The sequence below is a fragment of the Anthonomus grandis genome, chromosome 22 (genome assembly GCF_022605725.1).
Source record: "Anthonomus grandis grandis chromosome 22, icAntGran1.3, whole genome shotgun sequence".
Lineage (NCBI taxonomy): Eukaryota > Metazoa > Arthropoda > Insecta > Coleoptera > Curculionidae > Anthonomus > Anthonomus grandis.
The window spans coordinates 10,278,236-10,300,301 of NC_065567.1; the positions used below are offsets into that span (position 1 = coordinate 10,278,236).

Below are 22,066 nucleotides of genomic sequence, written 5' to 3' on the forward strand. Positions count from 1 at the left end.
ATCGCTACACATGACAGTATTTAAGATCTTATTTTAAGTTTTATTCGAAAACTTAATTTTTTTTTAATTATATACCTTCGCATTTTTTTTAATTTTATTTATTATGATACAAAAAATGTTAACTATCGAGTATTATTTAAACTATACACCAAAAAATTTCGTTAGCAAGAACCTTAACTTTAAGATGGTTGGGAAATTATCACAATTGTTACGAAATCAAGAGTAGAATCAGATTGAACAGAAACAAATTACTCTACTGAAATTTTATTTATTTATTAACTTGACAAATGTAACAAAATACCAAACGTTCAAAAAACGTTTAGGAACTTTTAAAAGTCAACATTTTTGGTCAAATGAGAATAAACAAGTTTTTGAAAGCATAACGAAATAAATAACTTCTGGTCGATTAACAAATTTCATATTAAAACAAGAATGAATAAGTTAAAATAATACTTTACCAATCGTTTACAGATCGAGAGGGAAGACTCGGGTCTTCACTACATTTTATTGATTCTTCCAAAAAATGGTTCTTTCTCCAAGAGGATTTTCATTAATGATTGTTTTTATAACTCCTTCAGTATTAATTGTTGAAAATGAACAAAAAGGTTGTAAAGTAGGTGCTGGAGTTTCGACAGTCTTTCCCTGGGGAGTGACAAATATAGTATTTCCTTTTGCATTAAGTAAATCTTTTGTAGACAAAATATTTTTATCTAAAAATACTAAATCAAAGTCTTCAATACCAAACAAAGTGCTAATTTCATGTCGGAATTGTTCTATAGTAATGTCCTCGTTATTATATTCTAAAAGTACGAGTCCCTTCGTAGCACCATTACAATACTTGGTTTTTAATCCGACAACCTGCACATTTACCCATTTGCATTGTGGCAGTAATACAGGTTTTCCCAAAGCAATACAAATTTTACAATCTTTAAGCGTTTGATTTTCCTGAATAATAAAAGAGTTTGAGTTTTTATTAGCCAAGGGCTCCAAAGTTGCTTTAATTGTCCCTTCAATGAACCCCTTATATTCTTTAGCAATACGGTCTATATCACCCTCAGATTCATAGAAAACCACAATTTCATCTGTGGGAACCAGATGCGCCTTCTTCCTCAATTTCTGAATGCGGTTAATGATTTCTCTGGCAGTTCCTTCGTCTTGCATAGATTCATCTGGAGTAACGTCCATAAGAATCAGAACGTCGTTATCACTATTTACCTAAAATAAATATTTTCGTTAAGCTAGTATGCAAATACTAACGAAGTAGGTGGTTAAATATTAAAATATAATGATAAGTTAAGTATATGAGTAAAATATATATCCTGAATAACATAGTAAAAGATCTCAAAACCAAGCTACCCTTAAAAAAGATATCTACATTTGGCGTCAAGGGCTCGTTTAATAATAAGATTAGTTATCACCCAGCATGCCATAAAAAGTTGGTATAAAGACACTAAGTTAAAATTCAATGTTTTTTTTTTTAAGTTAGTTTAGAGTTTTTCGAAATGTGGCGTCCACTTCAAATACAAGCTTCTTCTAACTTTGTTTCTTATATTTCGTATTACAAGCAAAATTATTATAATATATATGATTCTATAACACACAAAATGTCTTCGTTAGTTGCAATATTCCATTACTATTCTTAGTTATATCATATAGTTCATTCATATATATCAATTTGTCAACCGTTTTTTATACAAAAGTATAAATTAGACGTCTTATTAAACCGTAAACACGTAACGATTATAAAGCATATGTATTAAACTCTGAAAGTAATATATTCACTGACCCATCAAGTTCTTGGCTTTATTAATGACAAAAAGGGTCATTCTAGAAAAATGATAATACAGTTGTCACCGATTTGCGAGCCACAGTAAATGTGAAAACTTGACGTTTGCGCCATTCTCTAGGGGGGCATTTATAGCGTATGTTGACGTAGAAAACCATATAACCATGTATGCGTTCATAATTAGAGCCTAATCTTGAATTTACGTATCTACTGTTTTCTTTTGTTTTAGATATATTATTCTTTCTCTCTTTCTGTTCTCTTTTCTGTTGAGTAAAATTATTTTTTATATTATTAACAATTTTCTGTTATTGGGATATCTTCCCTGAGGAACATAAAGGCTTATTATTATTTTTTTCATATTGCCAACAATTATTATCTGCTTACGAATATACAGTAACAAATCTACTCAAAATATTCTACATAAGTTATGATTTTTGTTTAAATAAAAGACACGCTTTTTTACACTAGTGAACGCATTTCTTAAAGAAAAATTAATGAATTAATTTGGAACTTCCCTAGACCTTCACCAAGTTTATGCCTGGTGTTACTATTTAAATTTGAACATTTACGAAATTCATTTAAATTGCCATTTTTTAAACTTTTGGCTACCCATATATTGCTTCTCCCCAAAAGATAAAATGTAAGCTTCCTCTAAGAAATATAAATAATAAAAATTGTAAGACTGGACCTATACTGCTCAATAGTTTATTATTAAAAATTTAAAATGAGTACCATGTATAAACTCAGTTTATTACGTATTTTAAGAAAAGATACGAGTTCACGAATCAAACACTGCATGAAATGAGAAATAAAGGAGAATAATAATTTTATTAGAAGAACTTCATAATTCCAGTTTGTACCCAATAAGCCTTAAATTACATGTGACAAAGTTCACATAATTTTTTTTCTCCTTTGTGTTATTTACCTCAAAAAACTATCAATATAACGCTTATATAAAAACAAAATACAAAAAACAACATTCCTAAGTACAATAACAAATTTAAAATAAACTATATATTACCTCATATTGTTGAGAAATCATCTTGTCAGAAGTAAAAACTAACTTGATCTCATTAACATCAATGCGCTGTCCACAGATATCCCTATAACCCTTGGTAACCATTTCATTGATTTCACTATCAGTAAGGGCTTTAATGACTTCAGTAACGGCCTTAAACTCCTGTTTTAGCCTTAGGCCAAGTACCTTGTGGTCCGGCATTGCTCTCAATGTTATGCCAAATTTACTCTTGTCAGTAGTAGTAGAGATTTTGCGTACATTTAATTCAGAAAGAATGTAATCTTTCAGAGAAAGAACATCTTCAATGTGCTTTGGATCTTGATGAACTACAATCACCTCAGGTAGTGGATACTTAATGGGTATAGTTTTTCTGTCTCTAATGACCCTACCAAGCTCAATAATGCTTTGCATCCGAGCTACTGCTCTTTCTATATTAACATCAATCAAAGACCTATCTGCAGAAGGATACATGGCCATATGTACACTTTCTGTTTTAGCATTGCGGGCAATTGTTTTCATGTATTGGTACATATTTTCTGATATAAATGGAGCGAAAGGAGCCATCATTCTTACGATATTGTCGAGCACATTAAACAACGTATTAAGGGCAACTAAAGCATCGGCTTCACCACCTTCTCCCTTTAGCCTTTTCCTATTCATTCGAACATACCAGTTGGTCAAGTAATCAATAAACTTTGTCAGCCTTGGTACAACTGTGTATAGATGGTAAAGTTTCATTTCCTTCTGAGTGAATTCTAGTAGCGATTGAGTAAATGAAAGAATCCACTTGTCCATAATGTTATCACTCTTCGCAAACGAAGGGTCATAATAAAAAGGTTTCTTATGTTCTTCGACGAAAATTTCAATATTCTGCATTAAAAACCTAAATGCATTGTACCACGGTAAAAATACATCCTTCACAATATCGCGGACACCTGACTCCTTAAATTTTAAATTCTCTGCTCTTACAACAGGGCTACTAATCAAATAGAGCCTTAACGCATCGGCTCCATATGTATTAACAACAGTTAAAGGATCAGGATAGTTTTTCTTTCTCTTGGACATTTTCTGCCCGTCACTTGCTAATATTAGGCCGTTGACTACTAAATTTTTGTATGGCGCCTTGCCAAAAAGGGCTGTGGATATTACAGTTAAGGTATAGAACCACCCTCTTGTTTGGTCAATACCCTCAGCTATAAAATCTGCGGGAAAATTTTCTTCAAATTGTTTTGCATTCTCAAATGGATAGTGTTGCTGTGCGAAAGGCATCGATCCTAAATTTAAAACAAAATATATTTTTAGTAGAAATGTAGTTAGAAATGTAATGAGTAATTTTGTAAATATTTTAGTTATTTTATACATATTCACTTATTTTTTTAAATTAGAATTTTATAAATCGTTTGTAAAGAAACTAACAATTTAAAAAAACTGAAATAAGCCTCAATACTCTATGAATCAAGCAAAACTTATTTTTGTTACCCAAAAAGAAGTTTAAAAACATCTGTTTTAATATGTTCAACCTTACCTGACTCAAACCAACAATCAAAAACTTCGGGGACTCTCTTTAATGGGGGATTGCCAGGTTTTAGGCTAGGAATTTCTAAGTGATCAATGCTTTCTCTATGTAGATCTGTGACCTTTTGCCCAGTGAGCTTTTCCAGTTCTGCAATACTTCCAATGCATCTTATTTCGTCTCCAGATGCAGACATCCAAATTGGAATTGGCGTACCCCAATATCTGCACAGAAATTATGTGGTATTATTAGTGTTTATGCATTTATTAAATACAAGTAATTTAACAGCCTTACCTATTTCTGCTTACAGCCCAATCTCGAGCTTCTTTTAGCCAGTTGCCAAACCTCTTTTCTTTTATGGTTTCTGGCACCCAATAAGTTTCAGCTGTGGCGTCAAGCAACTCTTGTCGCATATGTTCAACCCTTACAAACCATGATGGAACGGCTCTGTAAATCAAGGGCGTGTCAGAACGCCAGCAAAATGGATAACTATGCTTGATCTACAACAGACGGATGAGCTATACATAAATATAAAGCATGAACACTACTGATGGTTTTACATACAGTTGTCGTCAAAATAATAGCAGTATTTATTTGTTACTGGATGCTTTAAGAATTTGATGAGTTTTTCTAATCTACTGGTATGTTTGATATACTTCACATTGTGGTCATGATCTTTGAAAATAACCTTTTATTTAGAAAGATGGGTAGAAACAAGCATTGTTCTCAAGAAAAGCGTGAAATAATAAATAAATATTTAAAAAAAACACTACGCGCTCAGGGAAAATCATATTCCCAAATACAAGGAATAATAAAAAAAAGAACTCGAACAGTTAGTAGCAATTCCTGGCATAGCATCCCGGTATCGAGATGCCGTAAAGTCTATGCCACGACGATGTGAAGCAGTAATTGCAAGCAAAGGCTTTACCATAAATTATTAAAGTGTTATATAAATTGTAAAAGTACTTTTTTGATTTTTCTAAAATAGTTTTTTTTTTAATTTTTTTTCTTTGAACACTGCTATTATTATGACCATACAATAAAAGATATATTTTTTAATTTTTTAGTTATTGTTATTTATTAATATTAACATATACTATGTTATTGTGTATTTCAACCACATAAAAATATATTTGCTTTACTTATAATTTCCCAATAAAGATACATTTTTCTTTTCGTTGTGCACATACTGCTATTATTTTGTCTACCACTGTATGTAATAAATAAATTAATAATAAACATTTTCCTCTAATTTAAAAATACGGTAACTATGCGACATGTGGTATTATTAACAAGTTTAGTGGACACAAGGATACCTGATATTTATGATAGGATAAAGGAAGATGGTTTCTCAATTGACATTTTATTTATTTATAAATGCTGTTTGAAGACTTTATTATCCCAATGGTCTACATCTAAGGTTTATTGCCATTACATATATGCCTCCACTCCATTCAAAGCTTCAGTTAACTGGTTATAACGTATTTTATTATCACGAACACGAGAACAGATTAATAATTTATTAGTTGTATATATTTGGTAAAATGATTATACACACACCCCCCTACTTGTAGTACGCATGAAATATTATATAACTAATAAATATAATAATAAATATATAACTCCGATAGACATTCAACGTAACACTCATCTGCTACATTATAATATTTTCATTTTCTTTTAGATAAAATACTAAGTGGCAGATTTCAAATAAATATATATTTGAACATCGACAATCTTACCTGGGATAAATGAACCAGTCTGTCCTGAGTTTTTAAATGTTGAATAATCTGCTTATCAGCATCTTTAATGTACAGCCCCTCAAAATCCGAATTAATAAATCTTCCAGAGTCGTCTAAGAGAGAGATGGGTTCCATGTCCTTTGTTATGACTCCAGCTGCTAGGCATACACGGTAATCATCCTCTCCAAAATAAGGAGCTTGGTGAACTATACCAGTACCTGACTCAGATGTTACATATTCATCAACTAAAACTCGAAAAGCACCTAAAAGAATAAAAAATCAAATGTAGATGTGGCAGATTATATGTAGTGAGAACTATAATTTTTAATACTAGAACTAAAAGAATATGGATGATAAGAACTGGAATAAAAATGTTTTACAGAATTTTCCCTCAAATTGTACAGTTACCATTTAGAAACTTTAAATTTTCAAAAGCTTTGCTGGGTTTAAATAACAGTTTCGAAAAGCCCATTTGGTGTCAATTTCACATCCTATTGTCTTATTTGTGGTTTGTTTATCATAGTTGTTGTACCAAATGAATTTAACAATATAACATATAATTTCAAGTAAAATAACTAAGTAAACAGATATCTGTATTACAGAAACTGGTTATTGAATTTTGTACTTACCTCTTTCAGCATATTCTTTGAAGTACGGAAACAATGGTTGATATTTAGTACCCTCCAACTTTTTACCAAGAAATTTCTCAAGAATCTCATAGTCTCCTTCTTGAAAAATGCTGTCAACTCTACATTCCATCATAATAAACATCTTTCCAGTTGAGAGCTGCTTAAACTTAACATATTCCAATAATGGATGGACACAAGCTGCCATATTGCAGGGTAATGTCCAGGGAGTAGTTGTCCACACAAGGATTGCCGTATTATCTTTATCGCCAATGATTGGTAAGCTTACAGTCACAGCTGGATCAACTACCTCCTTATAGTTTTGACTAGATTCAAAATTGGAGAGCGGGGTGTTGCAGGCAGTGGAATAGGGCATCACTTTATTTCCTTTATAAACTAGCCCTTTTTGATAAAGTTGTTGAAAGACCCACCAAACCGATTCCATAAACCAAGGATACAAAGTTTTATAATCATTCTCAAAATCTAATTAAAATTAAACATAAGTTAATAAAATGCAAACTTAGCTCTGAAGCACACCTACCAATCCATCTACCGAGTCTGCTAATGATAAACTCCCAGTCCTTACTGTATCTTGTAACGATTTGCCTACAAGCATCATTATAATTAGCAATACCCATTTTCATTACATCTTCAGGTCCTTTAATATTAAGTTTTTTGTCAATTTCAAACTCTACTGGAAGACCATGGGTATCCCAACCGAATCGTCTCTCGACGTGATAGCCTTGTTGGTGGGCATATCGTGTTATTACATCTTTTATAGTACCAGCAAGAATATGGCCATAGTGGGGTAGACCTGTGGCAAATGGAGGACCATCATAGAAGGTGAATCTAAAATTTAACTCAGAAGTTGAAATTTACTCCTCCTGCGCTGTTAAAATTAAATGAATTGAGAAAGTAACAAAAAAAATCTGGTTTTCTTTATAATGAAATATTTTATTAAATAACATACCGGGTGGTGCGTCGCCGAACGGAACATAGGAAAGTTTCAAAAAATTTTAATAAGCGTATCTTGAATTATTCAATTAAATGTAAATGCAAAATTAGCAAATTTTCGGTTCAGGTAAAACCAAACGGGCACCAGTAAAATGAATATTGTCACTGACGTGAGGAAAAGTGTCAATAAATCAGTGACAGTCGATATTTGAAAACAAGTATGAATTATTCAATCGACGAAAAAATAGCCATAATTAACTGGCATTATGCGGGAAACAGTTTTAGAGCAGTATCTGAAATGTTTTCAGTTTATTTCCCCACCAAGCCCATTCCGTCCATTTCAACTATTAAACGTATTGTCAATAAGTTCAGGTCCAAAGGTACCGTAATAAATAATTGTAAATGTTCAACTCAGGATATCGAAAATAGAGCCGAAGAAAGAGAGAACAGAGATCTTAAATATTCTACTGAGTGTGGAGGAAAACAAGATGGTTAGTATGAGGGTTCTTGGGCAAGAGGTAAAAAAACATCATACAACTGTATTGCGCACTTTAAAAAAACACAAATATTATTCGTATAAATTCGAAAAACATCAAGAGCCGCACGAAAGAGATGAAAAGCGAAGAATGGCATTTTGTTTTGAAATGATGAAAAGAGCAAATAATGATAGGATTTTTTTAAGAAATATTTGTTTTACCGATGAAAGTACATTTACCCTCAACAATGAACCAAATGTTCAATTGCCGGTATTGGAGCCAAGAAAATGAACATCGCTTTGTTCATACTCGGACACAATATCCCCAAAAAACAAATGTATTCCTAGGAATTATCGGACACCATATCATTGGACCCTTTTTTATGAACTATCACCTAACAGCTGAAACCTATTTGGACTTTTTTCAAAATCAAATTGGACCCGCCTTGGAAGAAGTTGTTCAGGAAGATCAAATGATGTGGTACCAGATGGATGGTTGCCCGGCCCATAATGCCCGTATGGTTGGTTAGAGAGTGCTTAGAAAATGCTTTTAACGGCAATATTATTGGTCCACAGTACCGGATACTTTGGCCAGCCAGGTCACCTGATGACTTCTTTTTGTGGGGTCATTTAAAAAGTGTAATTTATAAAAGTGTAAAATTTGAGAATCTAAACCACTTACAAAATGCTATTTCGTTAGAATGTAATAAAATTACGGTTTCTTAGCATAGTTTGTTAAAAAAAGTTCAAGTTCAATATAAAAACTCCTGCTGGACCAAAGGGTGGCAAGTGTTTGTTGTGCATAAAGGTGTTAAAGTGCTAATAAATTCTGAAGACAAACTGGATGAACTTACGAGGAAGAACAACAACAATCAGGACCCGCGTAATTACTAATGTAAGGGTTTTTATTTTTAACTTAGGTTCAAAATCTAAATGTGTTGAATTGATCAAAGAAAGTTAACAACTTGAATATGGTGTTTTTTTCCGGTTTATTGTGATTTTCTTTTTTTTTTGGTTTTTGTTTTAATTTTTTTTCAGTTCATGTATCTTGCATTTTTTATGTTGTTTATATCAGGAAACTCCATATTATATTATTTTCCTTTCAAAATGCTTTTCTAAAAACTTACGCTCTCTGTGTATCATTTATTTTTTGGGTTATTAGTTATTTAGTTTGTAGTATCAAGATTCTCAATCTTCGGTGTTTGAGTAATTGGGTCTATACAGATGTGAAGAACAAGACCTATATTGTATATCTTTTTTTCTCTCACTCTATTAAAATTATAATAATATAATGATTAAAGCTTATGAACTTTTGTCTTTCATATCCAGTTTTTCTAATCACAGTTATGTATATAAGTTTAGTGTGTATATTTATATAACACTGATTAATTATAATTATTTTCATCTTAAATTACAATTATAAATTAGTTTAGTTAAAAAATAACTTCTGGTTCTAAGTTACGACACAAGATCCAATGTGATCATTTCATTTAATAATTTTCTTTTTGATGTATTTAAATCTCAAAGATGTAATCTTATATCTTGTGAATATTATTTAAATAGGCCAAAGTGCACCTATGCAATAATGTTTAGTCAAAGCATAGTGAGTGCTGCTGTTGTGATATGCGTTTTGTTTCAATTAAATTTATGTTTTGAGAATGTATGGTTGATAGTTTGTATTAAATATCTGTTAGTTTTAGTGTCATGGCGAAGGGGGTGGGTGGATGTGCGTGGGTCAGGATATTTTTTATGGGGTGATGGCGGTTAATACAGCAATACGAGCAGTTAATCAGCAAGATAATTTGATTAATCAAGATTATAAGAGGGTAGGTATGAATTTTACTGTTGCGCATTCTAATATTCGATCGATGAATACCGGATTTGACGAATTTTCAAAGTATGTGTCCGATTACGACTTTGACATTTTGGGACTGTCAGAAACGTGGTTAACTCCTGAGCATGATAGCAGTAGCTTCGAAATTCCTGGATACAAACTTCTTAGGAGGGAACGAGTAGGAAGGGGTGGAGGCGTAGGGATATACATTAAAAACAAATATAAAAATGAAAATATATATTTTAATGTAATTTTAGCTGATTTTGAATATGCTAGCATTAAACTTAATATAAATAAAAGATCAATTATGTTTACAACTGTATATCGTCCGCCTTCACCTAATGCGGATCATTTTATTGATTGGTTAGAGGAAATATGTAGCTTATCCTTGCCATTTTACGATCAGGTTATCTTTGTTGGAGATATTAACATTGACTTTTTAAAACAACATTCCAAAAAAAAAAAAAAACTTGAAAGACTCTTAGAAATTTTTAACCTAAAACAAACAAACAAACAAACAGTTTTAGCCTCATTGATGTTATTATAACAAACCAATCATCAATCATAAAAAAATCAGGTTCAGTAAGTATTTCGCCAGACATTTCAGACCACAATATGGTATATACTGTTTTGGATTTTGCCAAGGGACGTGATACTGTTAAATACATCCAGTATAGAAATTATAATAATATAAATCGCGATCAGTTTAACTTAGACGCAGAACAGCTACCATGGGATAATATATATTATACCCAAGATATAGATTGACATATTTAAAAGGAATATATTATTTTTAATAAATAAACATGTTCCGCTATTATCCAAAAAGGTAAAAGAAAAACCGTTTACGCCGTGGATTACAAATAATATTAAATTTCTTATGAAAGAAAGAGATAAGGCTCATCGTAGATATTTAGAACAAAAAACTGAAGCACACCTCCAGTACTATAGGCAATTAAGGAATTTCGCTAAGCATGCTGTTGCGAGGGAAAAAATCACCTATTTCAACACAATGACACAAAAGCATGGAAGAGAATTTTGGAATGCTGCAAGAAAATTAAACCTTGGCTGTAAGAGGCATTCTGGCTTACCAGACAAGTTTTTAAATGCAACTGCTCTTAGGAACTATTTTTCAGGTTTAAATACCGCAGCTGATACAACTTCAAATGAAAAACTTAATTTTTATAAAGCTAATAGGTATTTTAACACAAGGTCTTACCTAAATTTTACACAATTGGATGAGCCAACATTAATTAAAATCATTAAAACAATACACTGTAATGCAATAGGTGAAGACCCCATAGGCTTACAAGATCTAGAAATGTGCCTACCATATCTTACAAAATCATTATTAAATATTTTAAATAGCTGCTTATTACAATATTTTTATCCTACAATTTGGAAAAAAGCTATTTTGAAACCTCTAGCAAAGGTAGCTGATCCAAAAGGGTTTAAAGACCTCAGACCCATTAGTATACTGCCTCTGGTATCCAATATTTTAGAAAGGTTTGTGCACCAACAAATATGCAGCTTTGTTGATTTTTATAATATCATCCCGGACTGCCAATCGGGTTTTGGAAATAACTTTAGCACTACCACGAATCTAGCACACCTTCTTAATAACTGTAGGATAAATGAGGAAAAAAAGGAAATAACATGTCTCGGATTATTGGATTTTAGTAGAGCTTTCGATACTTTAAACCATGAAATCTTATTAGCAAAGCTTTATTATTTTGGTTTTTCGAACAACGCGATTGATTTCTTTAAGTCATATCTTAATAATAGAGCGAATTGCGTAGTAATCAACAAGGCTTCTACAACTGAAAAATCAAGTTTTTATCCTGTATCTACCGGTGTTCCCCAGGGTTCTATTTTCGGGCCGTTGCTTTTTTCATTGTATGTTGCAGATATGAAATCCTGCATAAAGTACTCAATGTTTATTTATTTATTTATTTATAATACGGGAAAACCCCATTAACTGTAAATTTTACAAAGCAATAATATTTACATAAACAACTGTCATAATCTAAACCTACTTAAAAAATTAATACTAAAGTAAAAAACACCTATACTACATATACTAGAAACAACCTTAATAATTTATAAGCAAGAATGTAAATACAAAATTTCACAACAATGTTACAACAATATGCTGACGATTCCCAGCTGTATACTTCATTTTCAAGTGAAACTCTACCCATAATAGAAGAACAATTTAATAAGGATTTAGAAAATATAGATAACTTTTCCTGCGACCATAATTTGAAATTAAATTCGTCTAAATCATGTGTAATTTTTCTAGGTGGTGGAAAGAACGCCCTTAATGCAGCAACAACTTTAAATGCAAAAAATCGTAATGAGCAGCTACCAGTAGTATGAGAGGTCAAAAACTTAGGAGTATACATTGATAGCGGTATTTCATTTCAAACACATAAAGAATAAGCTCAAAATTGCATACATGCGCTTAAAAAAACTTTACGGCTTAAAAAATCATTTACCTCCTAAAACTAAATATTTTTTATGTAACACACTTGTTTTATCCTTATTTGATTATTGTGATGTGGTATATTCGGATTAATTGACTGAAGACTCCGCTTACTCAATACAAAAACTTCAGAATTGTTGTATGCGTTTTTCTTACAAAATTCCATTTAGAAGTCACATTTCTCCTTATTTAAACAAAAACTTAATTCTAAATATGAAAAATCGTAGCAAATATCACATGTATTCCTTCGTGTATAAATTTATAAAAACTAGGGAGCCATTATATTTAGCTAACAATTTTACAAATTTTCTTCATGAGCATAACACTAGATTTATAAATTTATTTAGAATACCACAACATAGAACAGCAAATTTTCAAAAATCTTTTGTTTTTGTCGCCTCTCAACTTTGGAATAGACTTCCGGCTAATTGCAAAAGTTTTCCGTTTACTGCATATAAAAAATATATTCGTAATAAACTGCTTGATTCTCAAAAAAACAATACTTAATCTACAATAAAAATTAAAAGAGCTGAGCCGCTTGATCTTCTATTGCTGTCTACTTATTATTGTTATAAATATTAATTAATTTACCTTTCCTGCATATCCAGAACCCCGCCTGGTTCGCCTTACTTAAATATGATACTCAACACATGCATGTCTCGATTAATTAAGAAAATCTTTTTTTTTACTTTTTACTTTTTACTTTTAAGGTTTTTGAAGGGCTATGCCACACAGGTTCTTATGATGAACCTGTGTAAACGGTTCTCTATAATCGAGGCATGGTCCTATTTATCATGTATTTGGTGGGTTGTACAACATATGTATATTATTATGCTACAATTTTGTATATGATTATTTATTTACCTTCATGATAAATAAATTTGTTTTGAATTTGAATTTCAAAAAAATGAATGTTATGATCGGTTAGGATATTGTTTAGCTGTTAATGGGGGTTGTTTGAACATTTGATTAATTGATGTTTTTATGTAATTCTCTATTATTTTTAAAAAAGTTATTGTATAAAAAGTTATCACTTATTTTCGTCACGTCGAGTATCACGTCGATCCGCTCTTAAAACGTTTTTTTATATAAGTTAAAGTAAATCTGGAGTGTTGAATTTTATGTTAAATTGTGTGTTTCAAAGTAGGGTATTCTCCCTGTCTTTGTTCCTGAGTGCTACTGAAGATTGTATTACGTAAAATCAACAAAATACAAAAATATATGCGACACTACAAAAATAAACACACAAGGTACCCATTGTTCAAATACAAAACATTAGAATTTCTTTTGTACTGACGAAATACTTTAATAATACGATATTCTAGTCCGATTAAATATTAGTGGAGCGAATTTTGCTCACTATTTTAAAGACTTTTTGTCCTTTTTCCTGCAATGGCAGATGTTTTCAAATGTTGTAAATACATATAATGCCAATTGGATATGCATAGTTTGCAACAATATCTGCCATCCTAGTTGCATGAAAAGAACTAAACACTACGAAATTTTAAATGACAACTTAATCTACTGTTCCACTGAGTGCAGAGATCTGGCATCTAGAACTAGTGACGAAGATTATGACTCTAGAACCTTTCTGGGAATGGTACAAAATCTACAAGCTGAACTGGAGCATAAAAACAATTACATTACGCGGTTAAAGCGCAACTCTGCCGTATTGGAAGATGAGTCAACTGAGATGGAGTCAAAGTTTCGGAATGACCTTGAATCTTTAAAAGCTAAAGTTCTGGAATTACAAAACCAATTAGAAGAAAAAGATGTGTTAATTAAAAAGTACGAGGATAAAACTTATGCGGAGTGCGAAACCCAAACGTTAGCAAACAGTAATTCCACTTCAACTCAAACATTAATTGTGGGTAAAATTTCAAAAAGTTCCCAATCGGAGAAAGTTAGAGCATGTTCTTTGGGAACTCAGACCGTTTTTAAGTCATACACAGAAACAGAAGTTCAAACTGATGATCCTGATACTCCCCCACTAACACTCGCAGACGAACTTAGCTTCAAAAAGCCTGCATTATCCAACTCAAATCATCATAATAACGATAATAAAAACACAATTGAGAAACTATACAACGAAATTTCACTTCTTAAGTCTCAGAAAGTAGAACTAAAGGACAAACTTCAAAGTTTTAAAGTGACGGAAGAAAACCTAAAAAAATCGATAGAAGAAATGACTGAAATAAATAGAAAGATGATTACTACCATTGAAGTTTTAGAAAAGAACAATGAATCTTATGTAATAGAGGTCTCACAGTTACGTCAGCGTTTCTCGAACCTCAACAATATCTGTCAAGTTTCTAAACTGGACGCTCCCACTTGGTGGGATCTCTGGTAGGAAAGAATATACTTGTTATGGGTTCGTATGTTCAGGGTTATCTTCCACTTTTAAAACGGCTCACCAAGGGTAAATACCCTATTGCCGTCGGTTTACCAAAGACGACTATGTATTTTTGTTTACTTGTTCACAAGCTTCTATAAGCTGCAAAGAGCTAGATGAATGCGGCATTAAAGAAAAAATAAGACTATTTGAGCGAATATTGATACGAATCTTGCATTGATTGGCCCAATGCCATTACCTAATCGTCCTACATTTAATAACATTATTGCATCCCATAACCTGACACTCCACAAATGCATTCAAGGTGCACCTACAGCCATCTTCATACCTCTGCTCTTACCTTCTCCTAAACAGCTGGTGGCTGAATACCTAGTGAACTGTCTTGCTCTTAATGACGGTAGGATCCACTCACTGGAGGTGCCTCTTAATCCCAACATCCAGCTATCATCAAGCAGAAATCCGTCAGGCGTGGAATCAATGCAGGTTCCCAACACAGATGAAAATTTTTTATTGGCCCTTCAGATTCCAAAGAAGTCAAGGTAGCCCCAAATTCCAAGTTCTCGTTAATGTTACTAAATGTACAATCTCTCCGTAATAAAATAGGTGAACTTTCTCTACTTTTGAATGAACTAAAGGAACCTAATATTATCCTCCTCACAGAACATTGGTTTAAAGTGAACGAAATGATGTACATTAGTAACTATGTAGTGATTTCTAGCTTTTGTAGAACTGAATTATCTCATGGAGGATGTATGATCTTAGCTGGCAAAAGTTTTTTAACGGAAAGCACTTTTCAAAAGATTGATAAATTTAACCATCTTCTAAAGGAATCTGTTTTTGAATTTGCTGCATCTTTTTGTAAGGATTTAAACCTATACATTATTTGTATTTATCGGTCACCATTATCTAATAGCTCTGAATTCTGCTTATGCTTGGAAAGTCTCCTGCTTATGATCCCATGTTCATCCTCCATACTGTTGGCGGGTCATTTCAATGTGAATTATAATGTGAAATCTATTGCAACACTGACCCTCCATAATTTACTTAGTTCATTTAACCTTCAAATGCATGTTAGGTCTCCCACTCGCATCACACGGTTCTCGTCCAGCACCATTGACTATGTTTGCACTGATTATCCCGAACATATGGTGGATTGCACTGTTGTGAATTCTGGTATGTCGGACCACGAGGCAGTGATCTGTGAAATCAGTGAAGGGAAATGCCCCAAAACTGCTGAGTGCTCCTACGGTCGAATTTTCAGCAGGCGGTACTACGACAGATTCCATGACTAGTGTGTGGCTGCTGGATGGGAAAGCGTGTTGAATTCGACGGATCCATTGTCGTGTTTCCACCGGAAATTGATAAACCTCTTTGATATCTCTTTTCCCAGGGTGAAAATTAGACCAAAAAAGAACAAGAAGTCCTGGTTAACTACGGGACTTAAAACTTCATGTAGAAATTTGAGATCCCTTCACACATTAAGAAAGTTCACGAATTGCCCGGCTTTTCATCAATATTTTAACTCTTATAGGTCTTTGTATCGGCGACTAATAAAACTCGCCAAAAGATCCTTCTACTCAAATTGCCTAAATAAGGCCACAAACAAGTCTAAAGAATGCTGGAAGATTGTTAATGATATCCGTCAATCATACAGCAATTATTCCATGGCAGTCCCTGAATGTTCTGCTAGTCATATAAATGACTTTTTTATTGGAATTGCTGATAAAATCCATAAAGATTTGGGTTTCCCAACAACAGATCCACTTACTTATTTATCAAGCACCAGTATTCAAGGATCATTTTTCTTTATACCTACAGACTTGGTTGAGCTTAAGGAGGTATTAACTTCTATAAAAAACAAAAACTCAGTCGGGGAGGATGGCCTATCTGCCAAAATACTCCTGAACATGCCGGACATCTCTCTGAGTATCCTTGTTGAAGCTATAAATGCATCATGGGTTATGGGCACCTTTCCCGCTTGCCTAAAATCTGCTAAGGTTATCCCAATTCATAAGACGGGCAGCCTCGCTGAACCATCAAACTTTAGACCAATATCCCTTCTGTCCACACTTTCAAAGATTATTGAAAAATTGGTTAAAAAACGTGTGATGTCTTATTTTAAATCAAAGATTATTCTTAGTGGTTCTCAGTTTGGCTTTCAAGAAAATAAAAACACAAATGACGCAATGTTTAACTTTATGAGTGATGTCTACTGTCAGATTAACGGTGGTGGAGTTTCCGCTGCTGTGTTCTGTTACTTGTCGAAAGCCTTCGACTGCGTCAGTCACGAGGTTCTGCTGCGGAAGCTCTTCTACTATGGTTTTAGGGGCTTGGCGGCGAGTTGGTTTTGTTCATATCTGAAGGGTCGTCGTCAGAGAGTGTGTGTGGGGTCGGAGTATTCTGAATATCAATCTGTTGCCTGGGGAGTACCTCAGGGGTCGGTACTGGGACCAATACTTTTTCTCCTATATATTAATGACCTCATCCGACTTAATATCCAGGAAAAATTCACGCTCTTTGCTGACGACACCACCGTTCTCTGGCATGGGTATGATACCGACTCTTTGAGAATAGCCATGTTGGCTGATCTTCAACTTATATATGAGTGGTTCAGGGCAAATTTACTATCATTAAATCCAGAGAAGACCAAACTACTTTGTTTTACAAATAATAACCGTAATCTTGATAATATTCTTATTGCTAACTGCCCTGTCCCGCCTTATTCTAACAATAAGTTTTTGGGTCTGGTGGGAGGAACTTAAGTTTGAGGACCATATACGGAGTCTCAGCAATAGGGTTTCTGCGGGTTGTTTTGCTGTTAGGGTGGCCTGTCGGGAGCTTGGCATGGGGATTGGGAGAGCCGTGTACTTTTCCCTGATTGAGTCCCATCTCAGGTATGGTGTCTGCTTTTGGGGTAGTGCAAGCAACTATCTTCTACAGAGGTTGTTTGTTCTACAGAAACGTGCTGTGCGTTATATATGCGGGATATCACCTAGGGAATCATGCCGACCATATTTTATTAGGGAGGGTATTCTTACAATCTACTGCCTATACATATAGGAGGTGGCATGCCTTATTTTCTCCCATCAATACAGGTTCGTCCTACAGAATCTGTCACCCGCCAGCGGAATAATTTGCAGCTTCCCATTCCAACATCTGCCTTGGTAAAGAGATCAATTTTTTATGAAGGTATAAAAATCTTTAACCACCTACCAGAGGACATTAGAGGGGCAATATCTCTCATCAAATTCAATCAAGTTTCTCTTGAGGAGATTTCTGAGTGGTCGAGCTTATTACTCTGTGGCTGAATATTTCAACGACAATCAGATTTTAATTAATTAAGGGAGACCTAGCTCTTTTCCTAACCTGTTTGTTTTAACCCTAAATGTTGAACTGTACTTAGTTAAGAAAAGTTAGATATAGTTGATTTTATTAATTCAAAAAAAAAAATTAAAAAGTAAATTTTAACTGTTTAACTTTGATTCGTCATTGTAACTTGTATTTTTAAATATAATTTTAAATTTGTAACTCTGTCTCTTTAGGATTAGGTGAAGCTTTGTTTATAACAATATTTTGTTCAAACAATAAAGCATATTTGAATTTGAATATTTTATTTTATTTTTCCACACTTAGTAAAATATTAAGAGTTTAGTAATTGTTCTCACTTTTTTCAGATCTATTTTCGATCTTCTGAGTTAAACAATTACGATTATTTATTACAATGTCTTTGGACTCGAATTTACTAACAATAGGTTTAATGGTTGAAATGGACCAGACAGGCTTGATGGGAAAATAAATTGAATATATTTCAGATACTGCTATTGGTTTAATTACATTCTAAGTATGATAAAATTATTTTTTTAGTAATCGATAATAATAATTGGTATTGGTTTAACTTCATCGTTATATTAAATAAGAGTTTAGATAAAAAAGTAATGTTAATGTGTCTTACTTTGAATGTATGGTTGTGAGATTGATTTTGAAACTTTGCACGAGGGTTTGCCAGATTGGTCTCTTCAAAAAGTTACCTTACATTTTTTCTGTAAAATGTATAGGGAAGCCAATAATTGACCTCCTTAAAATTTACATGGGATTTCCTATGTTCCGCTCGGCGACGCACCACCGGTATATAATACAAATGGAAATCTTAAAGTATCCTCAAACCCTTACTTGCTAGTTATAAGTGATAAATTGGAAGCCCTTAATGGACTGCCATAATATTTACAATAATTTTGCATTGGCATGCCAAAAATTTAGGAGGAAAAATATATAGATTTCTAGGACCCATAACATATTGAATGCATTCACAATTTGACAGTCTGATGGCTAAATATACTGGTATTGTAATTAATTTATTTCAAACTTTCACACACACCAACCACTCAGTTTTAGCATTATTTAAAGGAATTTAAGTGATAATAACAACATTGAGATGAACACTAAAAGGAGGAACACAGAGAGGACCCAGGCTAGAATTTTTTTTAATTAACTATTATTTATGTAAACTTAATATTTTTAAATGAATTTCTTCCAAAATACATAAGAACAATCTTTGTAAAAAGCACAAATATGATATAAAACTGGATAATAAGTATATATCTTTTATAACTTAGCAGAAGCAGCAACAATTCAGTGCTGAATAATAGGTTCAGAAATTAAGGTACATTATTAGTGTGACCTAAAAGCTTACTAACTTTTGCTTGTTTTAGTTGAAATGATGATTAGAAACAACGTACACACTGTAAAAAAACCACATCATCAACATGATGTGAGGTCAGTGATATTGATATTGCATAATTACTATTATATGCAAGACTCCTTGCTTCACTGCAGATGGTCAGTCATTTACATAGATCAAAAATATTAGGGGACCAAGAAAAGAACCCTGCGGCACACCTACTGTGACACTTTAACTTTTTTAATTCAGAACCAGCAAAATGAATCCTTTCACACCTGTCAGATAAAAATGATTTTAACCACTTTAAAATCAGACCTCTAAAGCCATACATTTCTAATATTTGCAACAGTATTTTTTGACACATAGTCGAAGACCTTGACCCTATGAGATGATACAGCTTCTCCAACATATGAAAAACTGCACCACTTGTATTCTTGGAACACTAAAAACCAAATTGAGATTTATTTAAGAGAGATTTTTTTTCTAAGAATGCATTCATCCTATTTTTAAGCAGCTTTTCAACAATTTTAGAGAGTGAAGGAATTAGAGATATAGGTCTGAAGTCAGCAGAGGTATCCTCTCCCTGTTTAATAATGGGAATAACTATAGCTTGCTTTAACAGAGCCAGAAAGTCACCATCCAAAAAAGAGGCAATTATGCATTTAGCCAATGATAATAGTGCTGGAAATTGCCTCCCAACCTGAAGAATACCAATCAGTATTTATCAAAATTAGAACTTAAGTATCTTGGCTAAGGAGGATTCAATATAATTTAATAGATTTAAAATAAATACTGTCCTAAAGGTAGTTTACTCTTGAATCGAAAAATATCAAACTGCACTAAAATATACTTCTATGAGCACCATTATAGTGATACCGTCTTCTACCACAAAATCAACAAACATTGAAGATGTTGGCTTGTATCCATTTTAAGTGGGATACCCTGTATATACTAAAGTCAAAATAATTTAGAGATTTCTTCCTAAAGACCAATAAATACACTACCATGCCTCAGAAAAGGCATTAAAAGGGTGTTTATATTATAATGTCAACAATCTTTTTCAGAGAACTGACTTTATCCGCCTTATATGCTTATGTGAGTAATCCAGACTCAACTAAGGTGTCACATTTTAAGAAGGATGTTCTAACTTGCTTTTCTTATTTATTTTATTTTGACAGGATCTTAACTTTATAGAAAATGTGTATTAGGACAATATATCAAATAAAATTTAGGGAAGAGTTTAAACAAATCTCCTTCTCTCTTTAGAAAGATGAAATTTAACATCTAGTGAATTAAAGGAATTGGTTAACACATATTCGTTTAAGGATGTATTTTATACATTAGATGAATTTAGTGATGGATCCAAGAATTATTTTTAGGAGTTAAGTACAATGAACAGTCATGTTTAGGTAAGTATAAAATATGTAACTTATTGTTAGATGTTTCTATTGAAACTGTTTTAGCTTAGCTTTGTTTTAATTAATAAAGCAGCATCTATCTATCCCTTTATTTTTTTGATTTTTGATTATGAATATCTATGAGACAGCAAGTTAACTAACCTGGGCTTGTCTTTGGATTGTTTAAGACAAGTTTCAAAAGCCTTGATTTCATCCCAATATTTCTGAATTTTTTCTTCCTCTGTCTGAAAATTTATTGTTTCAGGGACCCTTGGCACTTGATAGTTGGTTATGGGACTTTGATTGCTGGCCATTTTACGGATTCGCAAACCATATATAAGTGAACTGTCCTCTTCAATAGGATAATGTAACTTTTATTTACACTTTCATATCCAGTTGCAAGAACATCTGGAATAACCCAACACAACTTACGTACCCCAAAACGTACAAACACGGAATGGTAAAGGAGAAAACATAACCTCACTACCTAACATCTCAATTAAATCCGTGATTAAAGGTGCTTTTACATAAATAAGTCAATGTCAATGATGGCGATAGTCGCCGCAATTAATGACACAATTAATCTGGAGTCAGCACTGGACATGACAGCATGCGGACCGTCGGTGGCAAGGTGCTGAGGAGGCGACTCCTGTCATACAAAAAGCCACAGCTCCACCACAACCCCAAGTTTCGCAGGGTCACCAAACACCAACCAGAACCCAACCTGCTGAAGGTGTCGCGCAGGAAACTGAGTCAGTGCTCACTCAAGCAGGGTTACCGAGACAGGGCTTAAAATGGGCACTAGCCCTTAATGAATCTATAATGCGCATTTTCTTTAAGGTAATAAATCTGGGGCAAAAGATGATTGATTGGTCTATAGACAACAGCTACATGTCGAATTCTGCAGAAAATATCCAAATATGAACGTGAGCAGAGTCGCTGACCAATACCGCGTCATTTGTAGAAACAACTTGATCCCAGAAATCCGAATTAGTTCTATTAAAAGAAAAATTGCAACAGAAATAAATGATTCACAGACCTTGAACGCAGTAAGGGACAATTTGCAGGACAATGCCGACCACGAGAGAACAGACACGGAAGAAAACCTAGACCCACCAGACCCAGTACCTTTACTAGAAGTGATAATAAATTAAGAAACCCAAAATGAATTCCAGAACAATGAACAAATTGATGAAGGGTATACT

The 22,066-nt window shown here is 33.1% G+C and overlaps 1 protein-coding gene across 1 annotated transcript; it reads right to left on the reverse strand.

Moving 5' to 3' along the window:
• Window positions 1–252: 252 nt before the first annotated feature.
• LOC126748694 (isoleucine--tRNA ligase, cytoplasmic) lies at window positions 253–21,337 on the reverse strand. The gene is made up of 8 exons (XM_050458072.1): window positions 21,024–21,337; window positions 7,227–7,534; window positions 6,689–7,168; window positions 6,060–6,322; window positions 4,612–4,817; window positions 4,330–4,541; window positions 2,808–4,078; window positions 253–1,215 (listed from the first exon to the last, which is right to left on the reverse strand). The coding sequence occupies exons 1-8, from the start codon at window positions 21,173–21,175 to the stop codon at window positions 505–507; spliced, it is 3,603 nt and encodes a 1,200-aa protein (XP_050314029.1). The 5' UTR covers window positions 21,176–21,337; the 3' UTR covers window positions 253–504.
• Between the last annotated feature and the right edge of the window lie 729 nt (window positions 21,338–22,066).